The following is a 23,951-nucleotide window of genomic DNA, read 5'->3' as shown; positions in this document are numbered from 1 at the left end:
AGTTTACATTACGAATTTGATTTTTCAAAATTAAGGTATTATTAGAATTTTTATTTACAAATTATTTCATGACTTGTTATTTCAGAATGATATATCATTTAAAATCAAAAGAGGTCAGGTGTCAAAACATTTGACAAAATATATGAAATAGTATTTTGCGAGCATGAAACCTGAAACGATGCTTCCAAGAAGGCCCAGTGTATGTTGCGCGCAGCATTTCGCTTCTAATACCTCATACACGTTGTGTATGAAAAAATGTCGTATTTGTTATTGTTTTCTTTGATTCTAAATTCCTGAATATTTGATGAGTGAACGTGTTAGCACACATGGTGATGGAGATAATACCCTGTCTAAGATCCCCCCAAAGGTCTCAGCGCAGTTTCAGGAAAATCTTAAGCAGTATGCCTAAAATTATACTTTTGAGTTAGTCTCAGTCCCCTCTTTGAAAGTCACATCTTTGAAAGTCATAGTTTTCAGGTATGAATAGTCCTGAGAAGGTTCTGGAATTTTTTTTTTTTTTTACAAAAATACATAAATATTTTGATTTTAGAAATTAATTATGTTGATGTTGATTATTGTTGTTGATTTTGCAGAACATTGCTGTAAGATGGAATTTTCGTTTGCTTAATTACTAAAACAGGAGCAGAACGTTAGTCTTTAAAAGGTGGAGGCCTTTCTATTGAAGAATATAGAAGATCTCCAGACTTATTACAACATATTGGAAATCTTGAAAAAAATAGAAAATTTTCGAAGAATGATTCCTAACAAAATGCTAAAATTAATTCAATTGAGACAAAAGTCGCACTTCAAAAATAGATTTTAATGGTGTCCACAAGAATGTCTCAGTCCACTTATCATAAACAACTTACAATTGTTTTTCTCATAATGGCTCCAAGCTGGTGCAACTCTATGGTAAAGCAGAGGCGTTTCAAAATATATTTGTTATATTTTTGTTTCATATATTTGTTTCAAAAATATGAAGTTTTTAGGGCAGCACCACTTTTTCTTAAGGGTTATTACCAGGGTTGTATCTAGAAGTTTTTTTTCGGAAGAGGAGGGGGGCTAAAAAATTCAGGGGGGTACAAAAAACTTTAAAAAACGCATCAACAGTTTTGTTTTTATTAATTTCTGTTACATTTTTGTGAGTCGGACAAATATTTCGGGGGGGGGGGGTCAACCCCCTCCCCCGGTTACGACCTTGTTTATTACGTTGAACTGTGATCGAGGTCGAGGCCGAAGGCCTCGACTGAGTCCGTTGGTTTTTGAATTGGAAAGGGAATAGTTGTGGGAAAAGTCAAGTCATGGCCAATTGTAGAAAAAGCCAAGACAGATTGTGCAATTAAATGGGCATCAAGTGCAAGGTATTATTTACGTACAATCATTAGTACAAGGTAATATTTAAAACTAATTGTTTAGATTTGTCAGTGCTTTTCGTCCGGAAAACTCCAAGCATTGACCGTTGATTCTTAAAAAAAACGATACCAGTTGTATGATTGTGGTTTATTTTTTTCCTGATTTTTCACTCCCGTTTCTTTATTTAAATTTGGGGTACTTGTATGATATACCCCCTGCATCTCAAGTTGTTCATGCATTGACGCACTGTAAACCGGTTTTTCAATTTAGTGTAATAAAAGACACAGAGAATGGACAGAATAGATGGTAAATATATAGTTTGGACTATATATTTTCACATTAGGGAGGTGGAAGGGGGCGGGGTGCTAAAGTATCTGGGCAGTATGAAGTCAGAAAACAATTCTTACTTCATAAATTGTAGCTAGCACATCATGCTTGCAGACCCGCTCCGCTTTACCTCCACCTCCCTAATGTGCAAATATATAGCCCGAATTTGTTTCTAAAGTATTATATTTTTATCATACTTGGGTATATTTTATTAGGATCCACCTAACTTCACTCCTTGAGATGCAGGGGGTATATCATACAAGTACCGAGTTTGGTACCTGCTAATAACAAAAAATGCGTAACAGCAAGTGGAAGTCCTTTTCATTAATAATTGAGTTCCCTTTTTTCTAATATTTAAGGTTTATATTGTTTTTTGAGTTTCCATTTAACCAATTCGAACAACCAGGTTTAATTTTATCTATCCTCCGTACTTAAAAAATTGCAAAATTAGGCTTTGAATAGGACCCTTTTTTGTTGCCATTTTAACTTCTGGAACATATTTCGTCTAGTAAAGCTCCCCTAATCTGACAATCAAAAGCTGAGCCTATATTTAATGTTCCTTAATTGAGTTGCCGATAATCAGTACCATATTGGAGATAATAATTGTACGTGCGGGTCTATGCCTTAGTCATGTCACACGTCAACATTTGGCAAGGGTGCTTATATCCAACCGTAGGGTGCCACTGAAACTCAATATACAATCCCAAATGGGAGGTTGCCAGAAATTGCAGATGACCAAACTTTTTCGTTTCATAGTACTTATTATGTTGAATTAGACGCGCACTTTAACTGACCTCTTCCAAAACCGTGTATATGAAGTGGTAAATAATGGGTCTGAACGATTTAATTTGGTTTTAATTATAAATATAGTTTTTTATGCCCTTTCAGTGACAATCAGATGTTTTTCTCGTATTAGGTAGTACTGTGGGAATACACGTGGGAAGGATTTTCTAGGGGGTGAGTTTCTAGGGGGTGAGTGTTGAGGAAAGGGAGGGAGGCTAGTTCCCGAAACCCCAAGTGGTTAATAATACGATACAAGTAGGGACTTCTGCCAAAAACAATATTTTGGAGGATGGACACAATCTCAAAGGCCCCTATCCTTCTTAATGTTTTCTCACATGTTTCGGAAAAAAATATGCTCGTTTTGGTTATTCTTTCCTTTGTTTTTACAGTGTTCAAAGTAATACAACTCTGTCACAGAAGTAACTGCGAACAGGGAATGTCGGAAAGTTAACTCCTTGCTATGAAGTGTTTGGCTAACTGTCCCCAGGGGCGTCATTTTTTGGGGGGAGTTGCCCCCCCAATGATGTGGAGGGGAAATTATCATATATCCCACGCCCCTTGACTGTCCGGATAGAGACCCTTCTTACCCCCCTCCAAAAAATGCTGGAGGTTTGCCCTTGACTTTCTGTAGAAAAACAGTGAGAAACATCGGCGCCGGCAGAGGGAAGGGGCTGGGGGCCACGGCCCCCTGGAAATTTGGGACTATAAAGTAATTATAATGAAACCAAAGGAAAAAAGAGCAGAATAGGGCAAAACCATGACAAAAATTTGTGCTGTCCCATTGCTGGCTGCCTGCCAATAGATTTTGGCTTTAATAAGGAGAATATAAGTTCTAATTTGTGACTGAGTGACCCCTTTCCAATTTTCCACAAACATTTTTTCTATATGATTTGGTTAGAGCAACAGAAAAAAAAAGTCAAATTCTTCATAGTAATGAATGGTACCTAAATAATGATCCGTGTCAATAACGAAAGTATAAGAGCCTAACTATTGATAACATTCAATCAAAGAATCTGCTTTTTATGGTGATCCTAAATATGTATTTGTTTATTAGTAATTAGTGTAGTTATTAGTATACAAAAAAGTTCGTATTATTATAGAAAACACAAGAAAAACAACTTAATAAGGGACAATTTCGGTAAAAAGATGCCGTCAACTTTTGCTTGCATTGCAAGAGCACCCATTAGCTGATTTTTGAAGCCACTATAATCAGAAATGTTTCTCCTCAACGGAATGCTAGGAATTTTTGTATTTTCCCTCTGAACGGATACGTTTTTGTTGTTTTTTCTTATCATTTATTCTTTTCCAGGAGTTATTGTATTTAAATAGTTGTCATTTCGAAAAAGATTTGATTTTTTACAGCTATGAAGCATATAGGTGTCGAATGTATTGGTTTTTGGGATTGAAAATTAGATTAAAAATATTGAATTAAAATTTTTATTTCCTTTTAGTTTTAATGTTTTACTTTGAACAAACTTCTTTGATAATGTGTAACTTTTTATAAACAATTGAGTCTAAAGGCATTATATATTTGATAACCAAGTTCAAAGCTGTCCATATTGTTAAAAAATATCAGTCCAACGCTTCGGCATTGCTCAACGGAACTGAATGCTGAGAGTTAATATTTTAGTTTTTGTAAGTAGGCTACTGTTTTGTGTCTTTTTTGAATTAATTGCTTTTTTTTTCATTTTATATACTTCTACTGTAATCGGCATACTTTTTTCTTTGCCTTTAAAAAAGTGTTTGTCTCTAAGCTTCGTTAAATAAAAAAAAAAAAGTTTTTTCAACTGAAAGTAAGGACCAACATTAAAACTTAAAACGAACAGAAATTATTACGTATATGAAAGGGATTGCCCCCCCCCCTCTCCTCAACACCTCGCTCTTCAAGCTACAGTTTTTGGGCAGTTTAAAAAAAGTTAATTATTGTTCTAATTAAACGACCCTTGTGTTTTAGGAGTTGATTATAAAGTATCGGGACACAATTTAGACTTTAGCACAAAGAGTGAGGTTTTGAGGAGGGGACAACCCCCTCATATACGTAATAATTTCTGTTTGTTTTATGTTTTAATGTTGCTCCCTAATTTCAGTTGAAAAAACTTGTATTTTAATTTAATTTCTGATCGTCTTTTAAATAACGCCAGGATACCTGACTCCACCTCCACGAAAAAATCTCGCCCCCTAAAGAAATATCTTCTGGGTAATTCAATCCTGGTGGAAATTTACCCCGGACAATTGCCCTTAACATCTCGATGCCTAAAATTGAATCGCTAAAGAGAAAGCAAGACATATAAAGAAATTTGGAATTCTGGCAAATTCACCCAGTGTAAATCTTCCCTTGGAAAGTTCACCCCTTGAAACTTCGCTCTTCATGGAAAATCCTCCCCGCGTGAAATCTTCCCAGCAGAAAATTCGTCCGCCCCTTCTCACCTGAAAAATCTATGCTTACTTCCAAGAGTAAATTTTAAAACTTAAAAACCTTTCCCCAGTGGCTATAGGGCGTCATTTTGTCTTTAAAGACATAGTTATTGGGCTTTTCAACTATGCTGAAGAAAAAAGCTATCTCCAAATTTTTATTGGACGATTTTGGGGAAAAAGTGGCATGGCTATAAGGGGTCATTTTGTCTTTAAAGACATAGATATTAGGCTTTTCGACTGTGCTGAAGAAAAAAGCTATCTCCAAATTTTTATCGGACGATTTTGAGGAAAAAGTGGCATGGGAAGGGGCCTAGTTGCCCTCCAACTTTTTTTGTCACTTGAAAAGGGCACTAGTACTTTTCATTTCCTTTATTATGAGCCCTCTCTCTACGTTTTAGACCCTCTGGGTCAATATGATCAGCCCAGAAAAAAAGAAACAAATAAACACGCATCCGTGATCTTTCTTCTGGCAAAAATAACAAAATTCCACGTTTTTGCCGATAAGAGCTTGAAACCTCTACAGTAGGGTTCTTTGATACGCTGAATCCGATGGTGTGATTTTTATTGAAATTCTATGACTTCGAGGGGTCTTTCTCCCTTTTTTGAAAGGGGGAAACCTTTTTTACAAAATTTCTATGGCTCGTAGGTTTTGATGGGTAAGACCAAACTTAATGAAACTTATGTATTTACGTGTTTGACTTAACTTACGTATTTGAGTACGCTTTTTAAGAACGGCTTCATAAAACTGACTTATGTGGAGGTCTTTCTCTTATCACGCTTTAATCGATGCCCCAGTAATATATTAAATATTCTTTCTCTTGGTTTAAACATCATACGTCTATCATGAATTCATGACAACCCCTACTTAATGACTTTTAAAGATATTTACGTTGTTTTTATTCCCTACACAATATAGCAAAGCATATTTTCACATTATTTATTATCACATTATATCACATTATTTCACATATTTATTTTCACATTATTTGAAAAAGGAAAAAAGCCAATAGCTTTTACGAAATAGATACAGTATATACTTTAGTGGGTTTCATCATAGTTAACCCACCACATGATTGGCTCGCTAAAAAAAATTTCAATTTGTTTTTTTTTAGGAAGGGTTTGACTTAAAGACAGCCTCAAAAAAGGGGCTCTCTTAGATTTCCTTCTTCTGTTACCTGACTTTAAACGACGCGCCTGTAAAGCATTTAATCTTGTTTGAAGATATTACGATATAATTCATAATGGAGTAAAGGGGTGCAGCACATACAGCTCGAATGGGATTAAACATCATCCGTCTATCATAAATTCACGACAGTCCCAGCTTAATGGCTTTTAAACGGATTTTCGCTCACAAATGTACATTTCAGGTAGTTGAACACAATAGTTTTCACTTCCTTTCATGAATTCTCGAGCCTTTTTGCTTCATTCAAAGCAGCTTCAATAAGTAAACCATTTGCTGACTTCCTTTCGGTTTTGCCCTTTCCTGTTATTGCTCCCCAGGTTTCTGTACACCGTGATTTAACAATGGATGGATTAGCCACTATTGTTAGCTGGGGTACTAAGAGGTTTGGGAATAGATTGAGATGGCTTAGGATAGTTCATGTATGCTTGTGCACGTTCTAGCTTTCGTGGGAACTCAAGCGTATTTTATTAACTTTGTCTCTTATCAAAAAATTAGATTTATGTAATCCGTCTTTGGAATTATTCTGCGCCTGAATGGAAGAAACAGTAGCTATTGTACTTTGTTTGAAAGAGAAAAAACTCCTGTCCAAAGTTTAGAAACTTGACCATTAAAACATAGACTTTTTCAGTTAGAAATATGGATTAGTTAGTATTGTTCTCTAATAAAAGAAGTATAAGTCAGGATTGAAATACGTTTACTATAGTTAATGTATGCTTGTACACGTTCTAGATTTCGTGAGAATACAAGCTTATTCTACGAATCGTATTTCTTCAAAAAGAGTAGATAATAATGGTAATCAGTCTTTGGAACTACATGGCTCTCGCATTAATGATATTCTAAGCGCATTGATTAAAGAATCTTCCCTAGGTCTAGGAGTTTGATTAGAGAAGACAGGGTGTAATCTAGTACGTAGATCATACATGAAATGCAAAATATTTTACGTAAATATTCAATTTTGATGGTTCAATCGTTTAATAAATTCAGATACATCTCTTAGTCTTCCTTTCAGGAATGGTCCATATCCCTTACAAAAGTGAATTCTTTCTATCCATATAAGGGAAGTTTTGATTTTCTTGAAATCTACAAGAAAATTTAGTTTCTAATCTATTTTAATTAAGTAAGGGGTGTTTTATTAAAAATAGTTGCCAGGAATCTTGGGAGGAATATTTCCAGCCTATATCCAAGTCCTCAGCTTAATACAAATAAAAAACAAAAAACTTAATGTGGAATACATTCCTTAGCCTCCCTTTCAGGAATGGTCCATATCCCTTCCAAAAGTGAATTCTGTCTATCCACGTAAGGGAAGTTTTGATTTTCTTGGAATCTGCAAGAAATTTAGTTTCTAATCTATTTTAATTGAGTAAGGGGTGTTTTATTAAAAATATTTGCCAAGAATCTTGGGAGGAAAATTTCGACCCTATGTCCAGTCCTCAGCTTAATACAAAAAAAAGGTTACATTAGAATACATCCCTTAGTCTCCCTTTCAGGAATGGTCCATATCCCTTCCAAAAGTGAATTCTGTCTATCCATATAAGTGAAGTTTTGATTTTCGTGGAATCTACGAGAAATTTTAGTTTCTAATCTATTTTAATTAAGTAGGGTTGTGTTTTATTAAAAATAGTTGCCAGGAATCTTTGGGCTCAAATATTTGAACGGTTAGTATTTCTTGAGAGGTGGTCGAAGTATCGAATATCAAGTAGAACAAAAGGGGGATTTTGTTCCGTAAGACAGTGGAATTCCAAACTTTAAATGAATATTTCGACCCTATATCCAAGTCATCAGCTTAATACAAATGAAAATATAAAAAAAGCTTACATTAAAATGCGACAATTAAAAATAAATAAAAAAGTTTTAGTTTCTTTATTTCAACGAAGTTCGACCATAGCTTTGAATTATTTTTAAAGTTTTAATGGTCGTATTCTAATGTAAGTTTCCTTTATATTTTCATTTGCGAGGATGGCCCTTGAACATAGGGTCAAAATATTCATTTAAAGTTAGGAATTCCACTGTCTTATGGAAAAATGCCCTTCTATTTGTATATTTATGATGAGAAGGCAGTGTGGTCTTCGTCACTATTTAAGATTTGAATAGTATGGGATGAGAAGTGGATTATCTTATCATCTTCCTATAGACGAGCTCGTGTTCGTAGTTCGAGTTCGTAGCACTAGTGTAATGCCGTTAAAAGATAACTTTAGTTAAAAGGTAAAATGTTATGAAAATTCACTGGTTTCAAGAGATATAAATAAATGAATTAACTTTCTTAAAGAAACTTATTTGAAGATCATGCTGAGAATCAGTATTTGTGGCCGCTTAAGTCTTGATTATTGTGAATGATGTCTTTTGTTTTGGACTATTTTCTTTTTCGTTGATATTGAAGAATCCAAGGACTTAATGAAATTATAACGAAATTTTTTTTTTCACCAGTGTAGACGCCCATTTTGAAAGTAGCGAATAGCTTGGGATACTTTTCGAGTAAATTACGATCACAGATTTGATTAGTGTATTGTCAGATTAGAAATGAGCTGGATTCCAAAGCATATATGGAGGAACTTGCTTTTTATGTGTTCATTGTCAAAATTGTTTTTTATTTCTCTTACCTTTACGCGAATGTGTGAAAGAGATTTAGTTTAAATACTTTCTCAATCGAATGGCTGGCTTGTTGTTGATCATAGTTTTGGAAAGTTACTTTGGGTGGTTGTTCCATCCCTTAAGTCCAAAAATATACAAAAATATGTTACCGTTAGAAAAAATTTGATACACTTGTGGCAAAAAGCAATTGTCTTCGATTAAAGGTCTAATTTTCTTTTGGTATAGCCCAAAAATTTCTGAAACTGGTCAGATACTTTTGTTTTCAAATTATTTGAACCAATTCGAAAATATTAAGAACTAGGTTAGAAGGCAGAGCTATAGACTAGTTAAAAAAAAGGCTGTGTATTCTGCCTGTCTGTTCAGCAGAAGTGGTAAAAAGAGACAGAACACAAATACAAAATTGAGTTCAGTTATTAATTCAAGTTTTTATAATTGTCTTTAGAACTCCACTGGGTTACGCCAAATGGTTTACTGCCTTTTCTCAGGGATAACTTTTATATTTTCTCTTATCAGCGTCCTTTGGTTTTTAGTTTTCATGCGCGTATTACACAAAAAGTTTGGGTTTCTTCCTATCTCACGGAAGCTCGGTATAAAAATATAAGTTATTCTTATTCCTTCTCAGTTTAGTTGGAGGGGTTTTCCACTTTAAAAATTGTATACACTAGTTGACCTACGTCCCTGGTAAAACAATTCCGCTAGACCTTGCGAAAGTGTGCTACACGTAGTGGAAGTTTCACTGAGTGGCATAGTGCGGCCGAAGTGGCCACATGTGCTGCAACAAAATGCACCCTGAGATATACACCAAGTGGCGGAGAGTAGGCAATCCCACTACCAGTTGAATAAAAGAAGAATAATTTTTTTTTCAAATTCCGTAATGTCTACTTTTCGTCATATTTGCATTTCCGAATTCAGGCTCTTAAAATCTTTCTTTGCTAACCGAATGACCTTGTAGAGAATTCAATTGTTTTCCAAACTGAGATTCATGAATACCGATCAAACTTTTAAGCTTGTTGTAAATTAACTATTGTAATTATTTCGGGCATTACAACGCATTAGTTTAGAAGCATTGCGAATCATCCCGATGAATGAAAAGAAAAATCTTTTGACTTGTATTTTTCATAGAACAATAAAGGACTGATAATTTGTTATGCTTGAAAGATTAAATATCATTTCAATTTCTTGTTCATTCCTTCTGAAAGGCTTTTCCTCTTCATGGGTAATTTCTAAATATTATTTTGAGTGTTAATTAGCTGTGAAATATTCAGCCTCCAAATCAATTAAGTCCATAAAGCAAACAATGAAAAAAACTTAACACACAATATGCATCGTAGGTAAAAAAAAAATAATTAGAGATATTAGAAATTCGCTGGGATTCTAACTCTATTGACAAATTCTCAATTGAACTAGGTTCCCATTTAACTTGGACGCTTTATTAGCAATATTTATTTCAACATAGTTTTTCCCTTTGTTTTTCTTATTTCGATCTTTTTCTCTTTTATTTTTTTTCTTCGCATTAATTAACATTAACAAAAGGACTGTTTGATACCCAATGGGTAATGTTTTTTGGGCATTATTATATTTTGGAAAAGTCTCTGCGAAAATTAATGAATCAATGAAGTATTTTGATTAGCGTCAAAAGGAAAATGCAAAAGTAGTATACTTTTAATCTTTATCTTACATATTTTCTGTAAGAGTTTGGGATTTCTTTCACCACTATTGAAGGGAAACCCCCCTTTTATTCCCCTCTCCTCGTGTTTGGATATCCAGACATAAAGAATAGCGAAAAAAATGAAGTAAATAAGAAAACTTGTTAGGTCCCTTAGTTGCCTAATTGTGATACTTATTGACATTCACCCCTTGTTTGTCGGAAAAAATATATTTACAGTGACATAAGTTTGGGCATATCACATATTTATACCTGAACTAGCTAAAATGACCCAAGTCGATTTGCAGTACCTCTCCTTTTTAACTATTGACGAGGGGTGCAAAGTTTCAGAAATCAGGTACACCAGGAATTGCGTTCTAATCATGGCCAAAGTGGGCCAAGTGTTGTGGGAACTGTAACTGGCGTTGCGGGGATTGTATTACGCGCAGTAGAATTGTGTGGCAGATCTGGCGCTCTGAGATGTATACCTTGTGTTGAAAGTGGGCCGTTCCCCGAGTCTCTCCTAACAAATCGTCGTGCGTTATCACAACTGAAGATGACATATTACGGGTATAGATACTAGTGAAGCATTTGTGGTGAGAGCGCTAAGCCTGAACATTCTCCTGGGGAGGGGGTGATTTGCGAAAAGTGTCTTGCTTGAAAAGTACCACATTTTTCTGAGTATTAAATAATTTTAGTATTTTTATTTGTTTCTCTAGGATTGACCCATTTGACGTTATCCATGGTTCTGATTTGATATGTATTTTTATATATAAATCTTATCAACATGACATGTAAATTTAGTTTAATTAAATTTTAACATTTTTATATAAATAATATACTTAAGATTCTGCGACTTAGAATTTCGCAAGTTTTTTTGTGCCTTTTTTCATTAGTGCAAAAAAAAAGAAATAATCACAGCCACTGTTGTAAGACGATGCAAGTCGAGAGATTTTGTGAGACAATCCTTTGGCTACATGCCTGACCACACCCATTCATCGATGATATCGTCCTGATCGACTATTCCTAATTTTTTTAGTATAAATCTTTTTCAAATTGCCAAAAATAAATTGTAGCATGACAAATCTAAGCATCGCCAATCTGCACAGAAAAACGCTTTTTGGCAAGTACTGTGTACCAATTCGTAATTGCTTATGGTAATTTCGCTTGCTGGTTATTATTGGGAGAGTCGCGAGACCTTTAATTATAGTTGGTCATCATAAGTGAAAATACAACATGGTCTTTGGGTCATACAATGCTTGCCAAGGTGTTTTTGCTATAGGTTATATAAATAAGTAGTACAATGGACTGTTGAACTGTGCTGGAAATTACCTTAATAGGGGCGTATCTGCATCTATACTTTTATAAGAAGTCCAAGACATTTAGTCCTTTAATTCTTTTAATTAACGGTAGTTTATACAAATCATTTTGATCCTGATCAGGTTTCTCCAACTTCGTGCAATTTTACTTTAATCCACTAATAATTTGCAAGCTTCATATTAGTAAATCACTATTTCGGGGAGGGGGGTTATGTTTAACATTCGTATTATAAGATTCTGAAAAAAAATTCAAATTTAGTTTTTTTTGGAAATGGGTGTTCAATACCACCGAACTTCTAGCTAACATATCGATTCAAACAAATATTATACCGTCCGCACTTTCTTAAAACTTTTTAACACTGAGCCACAGCCCACGGCCGGATTTAAAGCCTTGACGCTTCTAAGCCCAAGCGTTTTCGCCGCTCCGTTTTTGCAAGTTTTTCAGGGAAATTTCCGAAAATTCGGGGATAGTGGAAGTACTGAATACAGCGTAACTGAGAAACCAAAATAATGGAAGAGAGAGGTGATACCGAAATCTCAGCTGCCATTCTGGGGAGACACCTGACAGTTTATAAGTGGCCACGGAATTTATGTGTTTTAAAATTACTTTTCTGTAAATAGGCTGCGCTATGGTGGTGTGTACCTGGCACTTTGACGATAAATCATATCAGTCCAGTTTTGTTTAGAAAATGATCACTCAGTGATTATTTATTGCGTCCCCAGTCATCTCCCCCCCTCTCACTCTCTCTTGTGCGCGCCCCTAGGCCTGGGCATATTGGTAAATCTGGGCCTGACCGAGTCATGCAAAACTTAGCCATGAACAAGTTCTTGAAACTTTGGCTAGAAACTTCAAACAGAAAGAAGAACACAACATATTAATTTTATAGTTATCTTTAGTATGTGAAACTGTTAGATTTTTAGCCTTAAATTTTGTGCTGTCATGCCAGTAAAAAGTGCCATGAATTGCATAAAAGTAGGGCTTAGGGCGTCAATCTGGATTTGCTTCTATTTCAGTTTTTGTTTTGCTTATTTTAAAACCTCTGTCACGACATAGTTGATGTCCTTTATTATACAAACTCATTTACCGCCCATCATTTGTCTTGATTATTCACAAGCCAGAGTGACGAGTTGTAACCGTTTTCAAGGTTCTATATCAGCCTTTTTACTTCAGTCATTTTAAGCTGTTCTTTTATAGTAAGGTTGATGTCAGATTAGATTAGACGATGAAAAATTATCTGGTCGAAAACCTGATTCTATAAAAGTCTTCTCCACATTTTCTTGCTTTTGAATAGTCATGGTTATGACCAGTGGTAACTTGGAATTGTTCTTTGAAAGTAGATTTATAATAAATAAAACACAGTTTTGGCTTAACCAAGTATATAAAATAAATAAATAAAATAAGCTAAATAAAATCTGGTCATTGCGTAGAAAATTACTGGTGTATAATCCCCATCCAGAGTTTATGTAAAAATGAAATATTCTTCCCAGCGAATCTTTTATAGATCTGCAATTTAGGAAAAGTTCTGACCCCCCCCGCCCTCTATAAATTCTTCGCTACGTACATGAACGTACTCGTCTCTTTTCAATTTTGCTCGAGCAGGATCAATCAGTGCTCTTTTTGCGACTCCATTTGTATTTAGTTATATATTAGATGGTGAAACTATTTCATTAATTAAGTAATGAGACAATAACTGCACTTGTATGTAACTACACTTGCGCTTGCAATAACTGTCAATAACTGTACATGTTGTTAGAGCAAGCATCTTCAAGATGAGGAACACCAAACTAAGTTTTTTAAAACGTTAGTCTCTCCTCCCTCCTTTGTGATCTATTGCCTGTCCCTCCTCTTTTCTTCTCAGTCGTTCCATCTCCTTATCTGAGCCACCCCTATGATTTTAGGGGAAGATATGGCCGCTTTCTTCATATTCGTTTTTCCTCGAGAAAAAAAGATTAATTATCGAAAAATGGTATTTCATGAAGGTAGAATGAAGGTCTTGATAAACCGCATGAGGTCGTCTTCCACATCATTCAACTAACTCATTTATTGTTATTAGGATGGTTAGATCAGCCTTTTTGAATTTATGTGGTTTTTACTACCTGAATCCAGGTAGTTTATTGTTTGTTCTAATGGAACCGAAATGCTTCGGCTTCTTGTAATTTTGTGAATAAGTAAACGTAGTGTAGATGTAAATTTGATAGATAATTGTTGCAAAAAAAAGGTTTCTTTGGGCTATGGCAGAAAAAAAAACAACATTTGCGCACAGAATCATAACACATGCTAATAACACATAACAAAAAGAAAACATAGCACATAACAATCAAATAATGAACATATTCAGGGGCGTAATTTTTCATCGAGTGGCTTAACGCCCCCAGACCCCAGTTTGTACCCCAACTGAAATTTGATTTCTCCAAAAATCTTGTCAAAACTAAGATAAGCCTGCATAATTCAAGCATCCACAGAAACGGATCAGTTTTCTTTAGTATGTCTTCCTTTTTTGCTACTATACGGCTCATTTTTCAATTTTTACTGTCATTTTCACTTGCTTTGGGAAAATTGGCTCCAAATTACCCCCGCCCCTCCTCCAGGATTTTGACGAAATTACACCACTGAACACATTAAAAAATTAGAAAACACATAATAAGGCACGTAATACCATAAAACTAACTCATTTAATTACACATGATTTCGTATATATAATAAATAGGCACACAGATAAATGTATAATGTACAAGTATGTATGTATAATATTCAAGTTCATTTTTTCTTTTCTTACACAGTGAAAAGTTTTTGAGATAGGAAAAAAAAGCAAAAAGGAGAGGAAGAAAGTTGAGGAGATCTTGTTTGAAAAAGGAGATCTTAGAAATCCAAAGAGCGAGTGTAACTATTTTTTGTCGCAAAATCTATTTCATAAAAGGAATGTCTTGATCGAAAGAGAGGCTTACGATGCTAGACGATTTAATGAGCCCACTTAATTAGTTTCGTGGTGGATAATAGACTTGTTAGTGAAATTTCAGCGTCATAAGGGCCTTGGCTGACATCTATCTAAGCTGCCAGCCTGTATCACCCTTATCCAGTAGTCGAAGATATTCATGGCAAAGCTGTATCCAGGAGGGGGGGGGGGAGGGGTTCAGAGTTTGAACCGCATTCCGTAGAATTTTTGTCCGACTCGTAAAAATGTAACAAAAATATACATACGCCAATTTTGATGCATTTTTAGAAAAATTTTACCCCCCCCCCCCACAAAAATAATCTCCCTCCCAAAAAAATCCTAGTATCCCAACTTAATAACTGAACAGAACATGGGTTCACTTCGGTTATTTAAAAATTATATTTAAAATAAATAGAATCTTCCTTTTTTAATAATGTACTATTGTATTTCTTTTTAGGTAGATTCGGAGGTGAATCATCAGTTATTTGGTGTTAATGTTATTTGAATACTATCGAGAATTTTGCTTTTAATTAGTCATACTAGTTGGAATTCACATTGAGTGCCAGTTGGTTCTTTTCAAATAACAAAATTCCCAATTTTCCAAATGTGATTTTTTATTTGACATATCTGAATTATCATTTCAACCTCTATCTTACCCTTTCAACTATGAGCGTTTAGCCATGTGATTGAAACAAAGAAAGAGGATAAAGGTCTATTGCTTGAGTGACCAAGTTGTTGAAATTGCAGTATGCTCAGTTATTTTTTGATTCTAGGACCAAGATCAGGCTATTGCCGCTTTTCTTGAACCACATGAAATGGCGCGGCTGGTAATACTGCTTGAGAGACATAGCAATTACCAATCAGAACAGAGTACATGGCTTCTTGGATGCTTAGGTTCAGTTGACAAAGTGGCTGCTCGTGATTGGTCAATGAATCTTGGGACTACTCACTTTCTAATTGAACCCCATATGCCTGTATTGGAAGGGTTTAAGGACTATTATATGCAATCAAAAGGGAAGTCCTTGCAGAAGAACTTCAAGCAAGATCCAGAGGTATGTGGTTCTTTTTTTCTTAATTTTTATTAGGTTTGTGAAACACTAAATGTGATGCCATATAAGCAACCGTACCATTGCAGCAAACAAAACGTTAACCACTATTAACAAATAGATGGACAGTTGATTTTCAGATTACATGAAGAGCTTTAGTCCTTCTTGGAAATTAGTAGAGGAAGCTGAGTTAAATTCTCAGGATTGAGTCCAGAGCCTCAGTGATTTCAGGGGAAGGTATCTTGAAATACTCACCTCTACCCCTTCCCTCCAAAGGACATTAACCTTTAATAACCTTTTACAGTATTTACGTCATAAAATCAACGCCGTGAGAAATATATCTACTGCTCAAATAAGGCACAAAACAAGTCTTTTGAGTCCTTTCCTCAATCATGTTTTATGACTTTTTGAAGAGTTGAGAATCTATTCCTTAAATTTTGAAAAAAGAGCCCTAATCTGACTTAAAATCCTGCTGGAACAATAGGAATTGCATTTTCAGAAACGAAAGTCGACAAAAAGAGACTGAAAACCCAAACAGCTTTTGTCAAAATTTCGGTAAATAGGCTATACGCCAATCATATATGCAATCTTCTAAACTCGAAGAATAAAGGAAGGGCTGAATTAGTGACTTGATAACAACTTCTGGGGGTATATTTTAGGCCAGGGATTCATTCCTGCAAATTTCATTCACCTAAATTAGCTATTTCTCAAGTTAGAAAGAATTTAGAATTTTACTGAGCACTTCATCAAAATAAACAAATTTCGAAACAAATGCTTATAATATCCAAGATTCTCAGTACTTACGCTGAGGTATCTTCCCAGCCACATAATATAATAATGTTCACCCCAATCTAACTGTTTATCATGGTTCAACCCTACGATCTTTATTATATTGCGCACACCCGAATTTCATCCCTTAAATCTGTCAATGTTTCAATATGAAAGACACTTTCATTTATACATCCAAACATTGGGCATAAGTATGGACCCTCATTTTTCCTAACCTTACCAAAGCGCCTCAAAAAACTTACATCATAGATTCATTCATAAAAAGCAAGGACCGGGATTATGAACACATGATCTTGAAGAACGAGCTGGTTAAATAAACCATGTAAATGGACTAAGAAATCCCAAGTGGAAAAAATACAGTGGCAAAAATAAGATACACGGTGAATTTAAAAGGGAATCAAGGACTAATAAGTTCTGAAACCGAACTACGTTTGCAGGAAAACTTGTACATTAAATTTAAAAAAAATACGTTTTATTTAAAATGAAAGTAAGGAGCGACATTGAAGCTTAAAACGAACAGAAACTAGACCTCCATTGCCTGTGCAACGGGAAGTGTTGCAGCAACTGTGCCCTGTTCCTTATGGCACAGTTGCGGAGCAACACGTGCAACTGTGCCCTACGGGACACAGTTGCTATTTCCGGGAAATCTGAAAGAGATACGGAAATAACGTCTTATAGTTTTCTGCTTAACTTTTGATGGTCTAAACTAGGAAAATATAAAACAAACCAAATTCACCAAAAAATTTAAATTGCCCCGAGGGCATGACAAAACCCAAATAGAAAAACCCAAAGAAGGAATTCTATTTCGGAGAAACTATTGTAAGCTCCAGTTGTTAGGAGATCGAGACCTGTCGAACCGCGTTGGAAAAAAAATTCTAGCTGGTCCAGAACAGAAGTTACCTCTAGAACGTCGAAACTTCGGAAATTATTTCTTAGAGAACGAAGCAACTTGGTATATAGAAAACTTCACTTCTTCTTGCATACTTTTCATAGCACTACTCGATAAAAATATAAGAAACATCAAAATCGAAAATTTGAGAAAATTCCAAAAAAAATCGGAACGAGATGGACTTTTCCGGAATTATTTCCGGAAAATCTGTAAGAGCTACGGAATTTTGTGCTCCGGTTCTCGAAGAGACAAATGAAAGTTCTACATGAGTTCAGCATAACTGTATTTCTAACAAGTTTATTTCCGAAGCTAGGGTCGTCTTAACTTGACGCCAAACATCGAACGCAGAGTTTCTAAGAAAAAACGGTTTTATTTTTTTTTTTATAGAAAACTGTTAGAAATTTTAGGAACTTCTCTGGAACTTTTTTACTCTGTTTCACGTTTCCCTTCCCTCTGAAAAATCTCAAATTTTTAACTCTTACCACTTCGGAGCTACAGGTCGTTGATCACGGTGAAAAAAAAAAAAAAAAAAACTACGAAAGCAGTAGTGTTGCTCCGCAACACAATTATCTATATATGAAAGGAGCTGTCCGTTCTTCAACACCACGCTCTTTACGCCAAAGCTTTTTATTGTTTCAAAAAGTATATTATATATATATATATATATATATATATATATATATATATATATATATATATATATATATATATATATATATATATATATATATATATATATATATATATATGTATATAGGGGAGAAATATATATTCTGACCTGTAGCTGGAACGCCGAAGCAGTGAAAAATTAGATCTGTCAATCTTTTTTTTCTTAACAGCTCATATTTAGTTAGATGATATACCTCCGAATAATCCCGGAAACATGCATACCAATATTGTACCTGATTCATCGAAGTATATTAATAGGAAGTCCTACGTTGCTTGCATACCAAAAATATTTGAAAACTGGTCAGTTCTTACGTTTTTACATTGCATTGAGAGCTGCATATAACATACAAATCACCAAAACTGTGTTGCCCAACATTAATTATGAAGTGAATGAAAATCATACGCCTGGAAGATTTTTGCCTGAAACAAGGATTACCAGTTGAACATTCTTCTCTAAAGTGACATAACTTATAATTTTGGTTCTAAACACAATTAAGGTTTTTGCAGGTTTTAGTATTCGATTTCTAAGACAAAAAAATATTTTGAGAGAGTTCGAGAAAATGTACAGCCTAAAAAGCTAGAAACTTGCATGTTATTGATAGAATTTTCCACAGTATAATTTCATCTTGTAAGATTATCTTTCTATGGAGGCTTTATATGATTTCATTTTTTCCTTATTTCGATAATTATCAGGTAAACGAATTTTAATTTAGCCCCATTTCATGTCTTGCTTGTACAGGAGACGTCAATCTCTGGTTACTGGGTCGATAGGAGGGAAGATTAATACAAACCTTACATATTTACAAATTAGTTTTTTATTAATCATTTGTTTAAAATTGTTAATCAATGTTTAATGAAAACTGCCGTGGAGACACTCCAAGATTTTATAACTCTCCAATAATGACATATGTAAGCTATCGACATTTGAGGGATTCTCTCCACGGCAAATCATGGCGTGCTAAAAAAAACAAACTGTTCTTTTAAGCTCCAGCCCTAACCCCTTCAGAATTTTTATCCCTCATACCTGCTTTATATTTTTTCACTTGGTTTTTCAAAGATGAGTTTTTATACAATAAAAAGACGATTTTTCAAGCGTGGACAAAATAATTGCAGTATAAATGCTTGACCGTCAATAAATTTTGTGAAAGCCAGATGAATTGGAGCAAAAAAAAGCGAGAGACAACAGATGAGTTCTTCAACTCAATCTTCATCAATTGTCTCTTATGCCCAATTCTTATTAGTTGATCTAATCCTGATGTAGCAGTTTGATTTTATATTTTTGGCATTGAATTTGTGGGGGAACTAAGTTCAACCTGGCAAATATGCAAAGAGCCCTCCTCTCCGAAATCTCATGTTGTTTACAATTTTTATCATGTGCTAGAATAACTTTCTTGTATAATTAACCTTTTTTTCTGTTTTTATGATCTTCCAATGTACTTAAACACTTTTCCATGCTAAAATAAGCAAAGACTAAATATCCTGGACATTTTATATTACAGGATATTTGGTAGAATTCCCTAAGTAAAAACAAGCAGTGTATGTATATTCATTTTGAATTGTCACTGTTGCTTGTCTTATGGAAGTAAACGTTTGACTTCTGAATGGTCATTATTAAAAAATACTGACTTTTAAATCTTCATAAGAAAAACCAAATTCATCTATTTAATTCAAATTCCACGGAAATCTCATCTCATTGGCAAATTTTACTAAACTTCAATCGTGATGATACTGTTTACACACGTGGAATGCGTCTTTTTCTTCCATAGAAAAGCAAAGAAATTTTTCTTCCATGGAAATATTTTCTTCCATAGATTTTTTCTTCCATAGAAATATTAAAGAAAAGGATAAAAAAAAGCTTAAGCTAAACCACAACTACTTGGTTATTAACAGATCGCTTTTTGTTAACTGTACATACATTAAAGGCATACTATTTTTGGTTCTCAGTTATTCATAATTTATTTATTACATCTTTATATATATATATATATATATATATATATATATATATATATATATATATATATATATATATATGCTTAAATAAAAGGCAGAATACAGATGAAAACGCATTCAAATATACAATTAAAATCCCCCCCCACCTGTTTCCTGAACGCCACTATAAGATGACAACATCCTATTGGCTAATTGACGCTAGCTGAATGTCCGTATTAGTAAAATCTTATTGTGAATGGGCCTTTAGGTTTCGTACCAAGGCTCGTTGGCTGATTAAATCTTAGAAAGTTGTGAAAACACTTTCAGGAACGGATCTACAGTCCAAATAGGTCATGCCAAATCTACTTCAAGATAATATTCGTTTCATGATGTTTTGAAGCATGTTCACTTCTGCAAATTAATGTTCACTCGGCTAAGGTCATGTTTCAATTCGAGTCACTACGTTTACTCATTTTGTCATCCACGGGATGCTTAAAAGAAAAAAGGATATATGTTCAAATTACTGTTTTTTTTTTTTTTTTTTTTTTCAATGGCGTCAATTCACGAACATTTAGGTGTGTGTGTGTGTGTGTGTGTAAAAATTACTTTTCAAAATCTAGAGGGGTACAAACTTGTCATTTTTTTCAGTCTTATGAGTGAAATATAAAAAAGGCAGTTTTCAATGGAAATACCCCAAAAGGGGTATTTTTAAAATCTGGTTGGGGGTGGTGATGAAAACTAAGGAACAACCCCCCTTTCCCCGATTAACTGCTCTATTGTTTGTTTGTTTTGTTTTTTGTCATTTTACTGTTACATAGATGTCTAGGTAATTAACATTCCTTAAAATTTATTAAGGAAAAGTGGCTGAAGAAGAAATCTATAATCATGCAGAGAAATTATATTAACTTGCCTGCGCAACAGTTATGACACGAAATGACGGTAAGCCGTGAAACTAAACTAGTGGAATACTTTTTGTAGACTTAAGAGAAAAATTTTCGGTACTTATCTGTCAGCTGGTACACACACGAGAATTTGGACCTACAGCTACAGGGATGAAACAACGGAGACGCTTTGGAGATAGATAGGATATCTATAATTTGGGTTGTATGTTTGCATATTTGGGGGTGGGGGGGGGGGGGTAAGTATAGCAGGGATGCATGCAAAATGTAACCTAACCTAACCAAAATACCAACTAAATATTTATTAAAATATAGCTACAATATAATTTTCCACTGAGCCGAAGCTAATTGTCTCCGTATACAAACAGCAATAAACCGGTTATTGTTTGATTTTATAGATCTAAATTCTGGAGTGTGTACTGGCTAACAGATGAGTATCAATTTTTCTTTATTTAAAAAGCTAGATAAACTTTATTTAATAATTGTACACATTCGTCTAGGTAAATAACGCATTAATATTGGACCCTTGAACTCTATTATGAAAAATCATAATAACTTACCGGACCAACTGCTGAAATATATGTTTAAAAGGAGATCGCTGCAGCATGAAACTAAACTAATAGAATAAATAATATGGAAAGAGTATCGTCGTGACTGTTATCAAAGGACGTACCTCCCATTTTCATAACTTTGCAGCAGAAAAAAAAAGATTTTTAAGCTTCGCGTGGGAGAAATTTTGTTGGAGGCTTTTAATCTGTAAATATCTCCAAAAATTACAGTTTATAGCTGAATAATGGAGTTTTATTGGGTATAATGAAATCATATTGGGTATTAGTAATCCACATATGTTTCGTTTGGGTGTTAGGAACGAAGAGTCTCCAATTTCACACCGTTTGGTGTATATCTCGACATACCATTTGTTACGCTGAGTTTCGAAACGCTTGGCACAGTTCTGAAACGTGAAGTACGCTTTGCCAGGCACCACCTGTTGTACGTGATTTCTGAAAGTCAGTGACCCATCGGTTGGGAATAAGTTCAGTAATTTATTGTTGGTAGTCCTTGATAGAGGTTCTTAAAGTGTATATTTTCCCACTTATGACTGATCTCCTAAACCTCATGAGGTAGAATCAGCCATACCTACCTATCTTCTATGATTTCAAGATGTTCTAAACGTATGGAACTTGTTATTACAATAAATTTGTATGCCCAAAACTACAGGGTAGGCTACATCTGGTATTTCTGAAATTTTTTACTACAGCGAAAAGAAGCTTCTAAAGGTTTTGGTTGGGCCAATTTTTTATCTCAAGTATTCAAAAGAGAAAATTATGAAAAAATTGTAGTGCCACTGAACAAAGCGGCTTCATTTGTTGACTAAGATCTTAAAAAAAGACATTGTCATCTCAAAGAACGAACTAGACGAATTTTCGAACAAGATTATGTGAGCCACCGTGATATTAAACAACATTGATGACTTTAAAAACTAGAACTTGAAGGGGTGTAACAAACACCCAGTCACTCATACATTGTCGCAAGATGAGCCGAACTGATTCGATTCTCAATAGATAATGTTAACTATCTCTTATGTGTCATAATAAAAGCTGAACATCACCAGCATATACAGGTAGCTTTTGCTAGTTAATATCCGACGCTTTATACAGACCGGTTCATTAACATTAATTTATTCGTTTCCGCTTTGTCGCGATTCATTCATTCATATCAGGTAATCACTTATCACTATACACCTTAGTCTCTTCGAAATTCCTTTCACACATTCTTTATCCGCTGCAATAGGCTATATATATATATATATATATATATATATATATATATATATATATATATAATATATATATATATATATATATATATATATATATATATATATATATATATATATATATATATATATATATATATATATATATATATATATACCAATAACACCGCTAAGTGGACATCAGTGAAGCAATATCATATCCAGGGGTGTTAGGGGGTTTGACACACGCACCCATGAAATGTTTGTCTGGCTCGTAAAAACGTAACAAAAATGAATATAAGTTTTTTAAATACGTTTTTTGATTTTCTGTAACCCCCCCCCCCCCCAAAAAAAAATACCTTTGTCCCCCCTCCAAAAAAAATTCTGGATACGGTCATGCAATGAAAGATAGAGCCCCAGAAAGTGCGACCAATTGGTAAATCCACTCGATTTTTTACATTTTTCTCACTTTGCAACTCATTTTCAAATACTTATGACGATATTAACGAACACTCGCAACTGAAAAAAAAATGTATCAAATGGCTTTATTTATGGGTCAATTACAATTTCAAGATGCTAGCCCTACAAGTTAGGTTGCTGGGCTTGGTTTAATTTTGGCATTTGGGGCAATGCTTAAAGTGCTTGCGCAATAAGGAGCGCAGCGGTGGCTAAGTCAATTAATAAAGTGTGGGCAGCATTTCAGCTGCACCGGTTGTTGTTGCTAGATGGTGGTCAATTTCTCGGGGAGATGTAAGGAAGTGTTTGACTGTGGCACCAATTCCTGAAAATGTAGGATGCATAGCAAGAATTTATTTAAATAAAAACGGTATATTACAAATACTAGCGGTAGAAGGCGGGGTGGCAATTACAGTGAAGCGTAGACGTTATTAATAAAAAAAGTATGAATTTTAAATACATTTGCTGTCTTAATATTAAAGTACTATGTCAATCGTTGATGATCTATACCTATGGAATTACAAAACAGACAATAGCAATGTGATTGAGACGTGGACAGGCTAGACGCCGTGGATCTAATCACATTTCTGAGGATTATAATGAAGTAAAGGCCTCTTTTCTGATACGGAAGTCACTTTGTCCTAGAAAGCTTGAAAAATATACTTTTTTGGCTCAAACACATATTTGTGTTCGTTTTAACATTTTTTATGGATGGAATACACTATTAAACTGGTCTTATGACGAAGAGTAAATTTCTCCCTCCATTTGTTTCCAGTGGGGTTTCGTGTAAATTTGCGTCCGTCAACTAGAGAAAATAGGAATTTCAATTGCCAAAACAAAATTCTTTTATCTAGGGATTGGTAGATTATTTTTTAATGCCTTCTGGAAGGAAAAATTATGATAGTAATGAAATGAATGAAAAAAAAAAATAATGAAAAAAATGAAATGAAGTAATCAAAAGTAATGAT

At 34.4% G+C, this 23,951-nt stretch overlaps 1 protein-coding gene across 1 annotated transcript in view; it reads left to right on the top strand.

Annotated features, from left to right (window-relative positions):
• Nucleotides 1-23,951, top strand: part of LOC136038052 (uncharacterized) — an 87,151-nt gene that overhangs the window by 29,627 nt on the left and 33,573 nt on the right. Inside the window, exon 6 of the mRNA XM_065721004.1 lies at nucleotides 15,321-15,599. Coding sequence (XP_065577076.1) covers nucleotides 15,321-15,599 — 279 coding nt within the window. The remainder of the gene's footprint in view (nucleotides 1-15,320; nucleotides 15,600-23,951) is intronic.

Source organism: Artemia franciscana, chromosome 17 (assembly GCF_032884065.1).
Source record: "Artemia franciscana chromosome 17, ASM3288406v1, whole genome shotgun sequence".
Lineage (NCBI taxonomy): Eukaryota > Metazoa > Arthropoda > Branchiopoda > Anostraca > Artemiidae > Artemia > Artemia franciscana.
The sequence above is the reverse complement of the archived record's forward strand: the minus strand, read 5'-3'. Positions and strand labels throughout refer to the sequence as shown.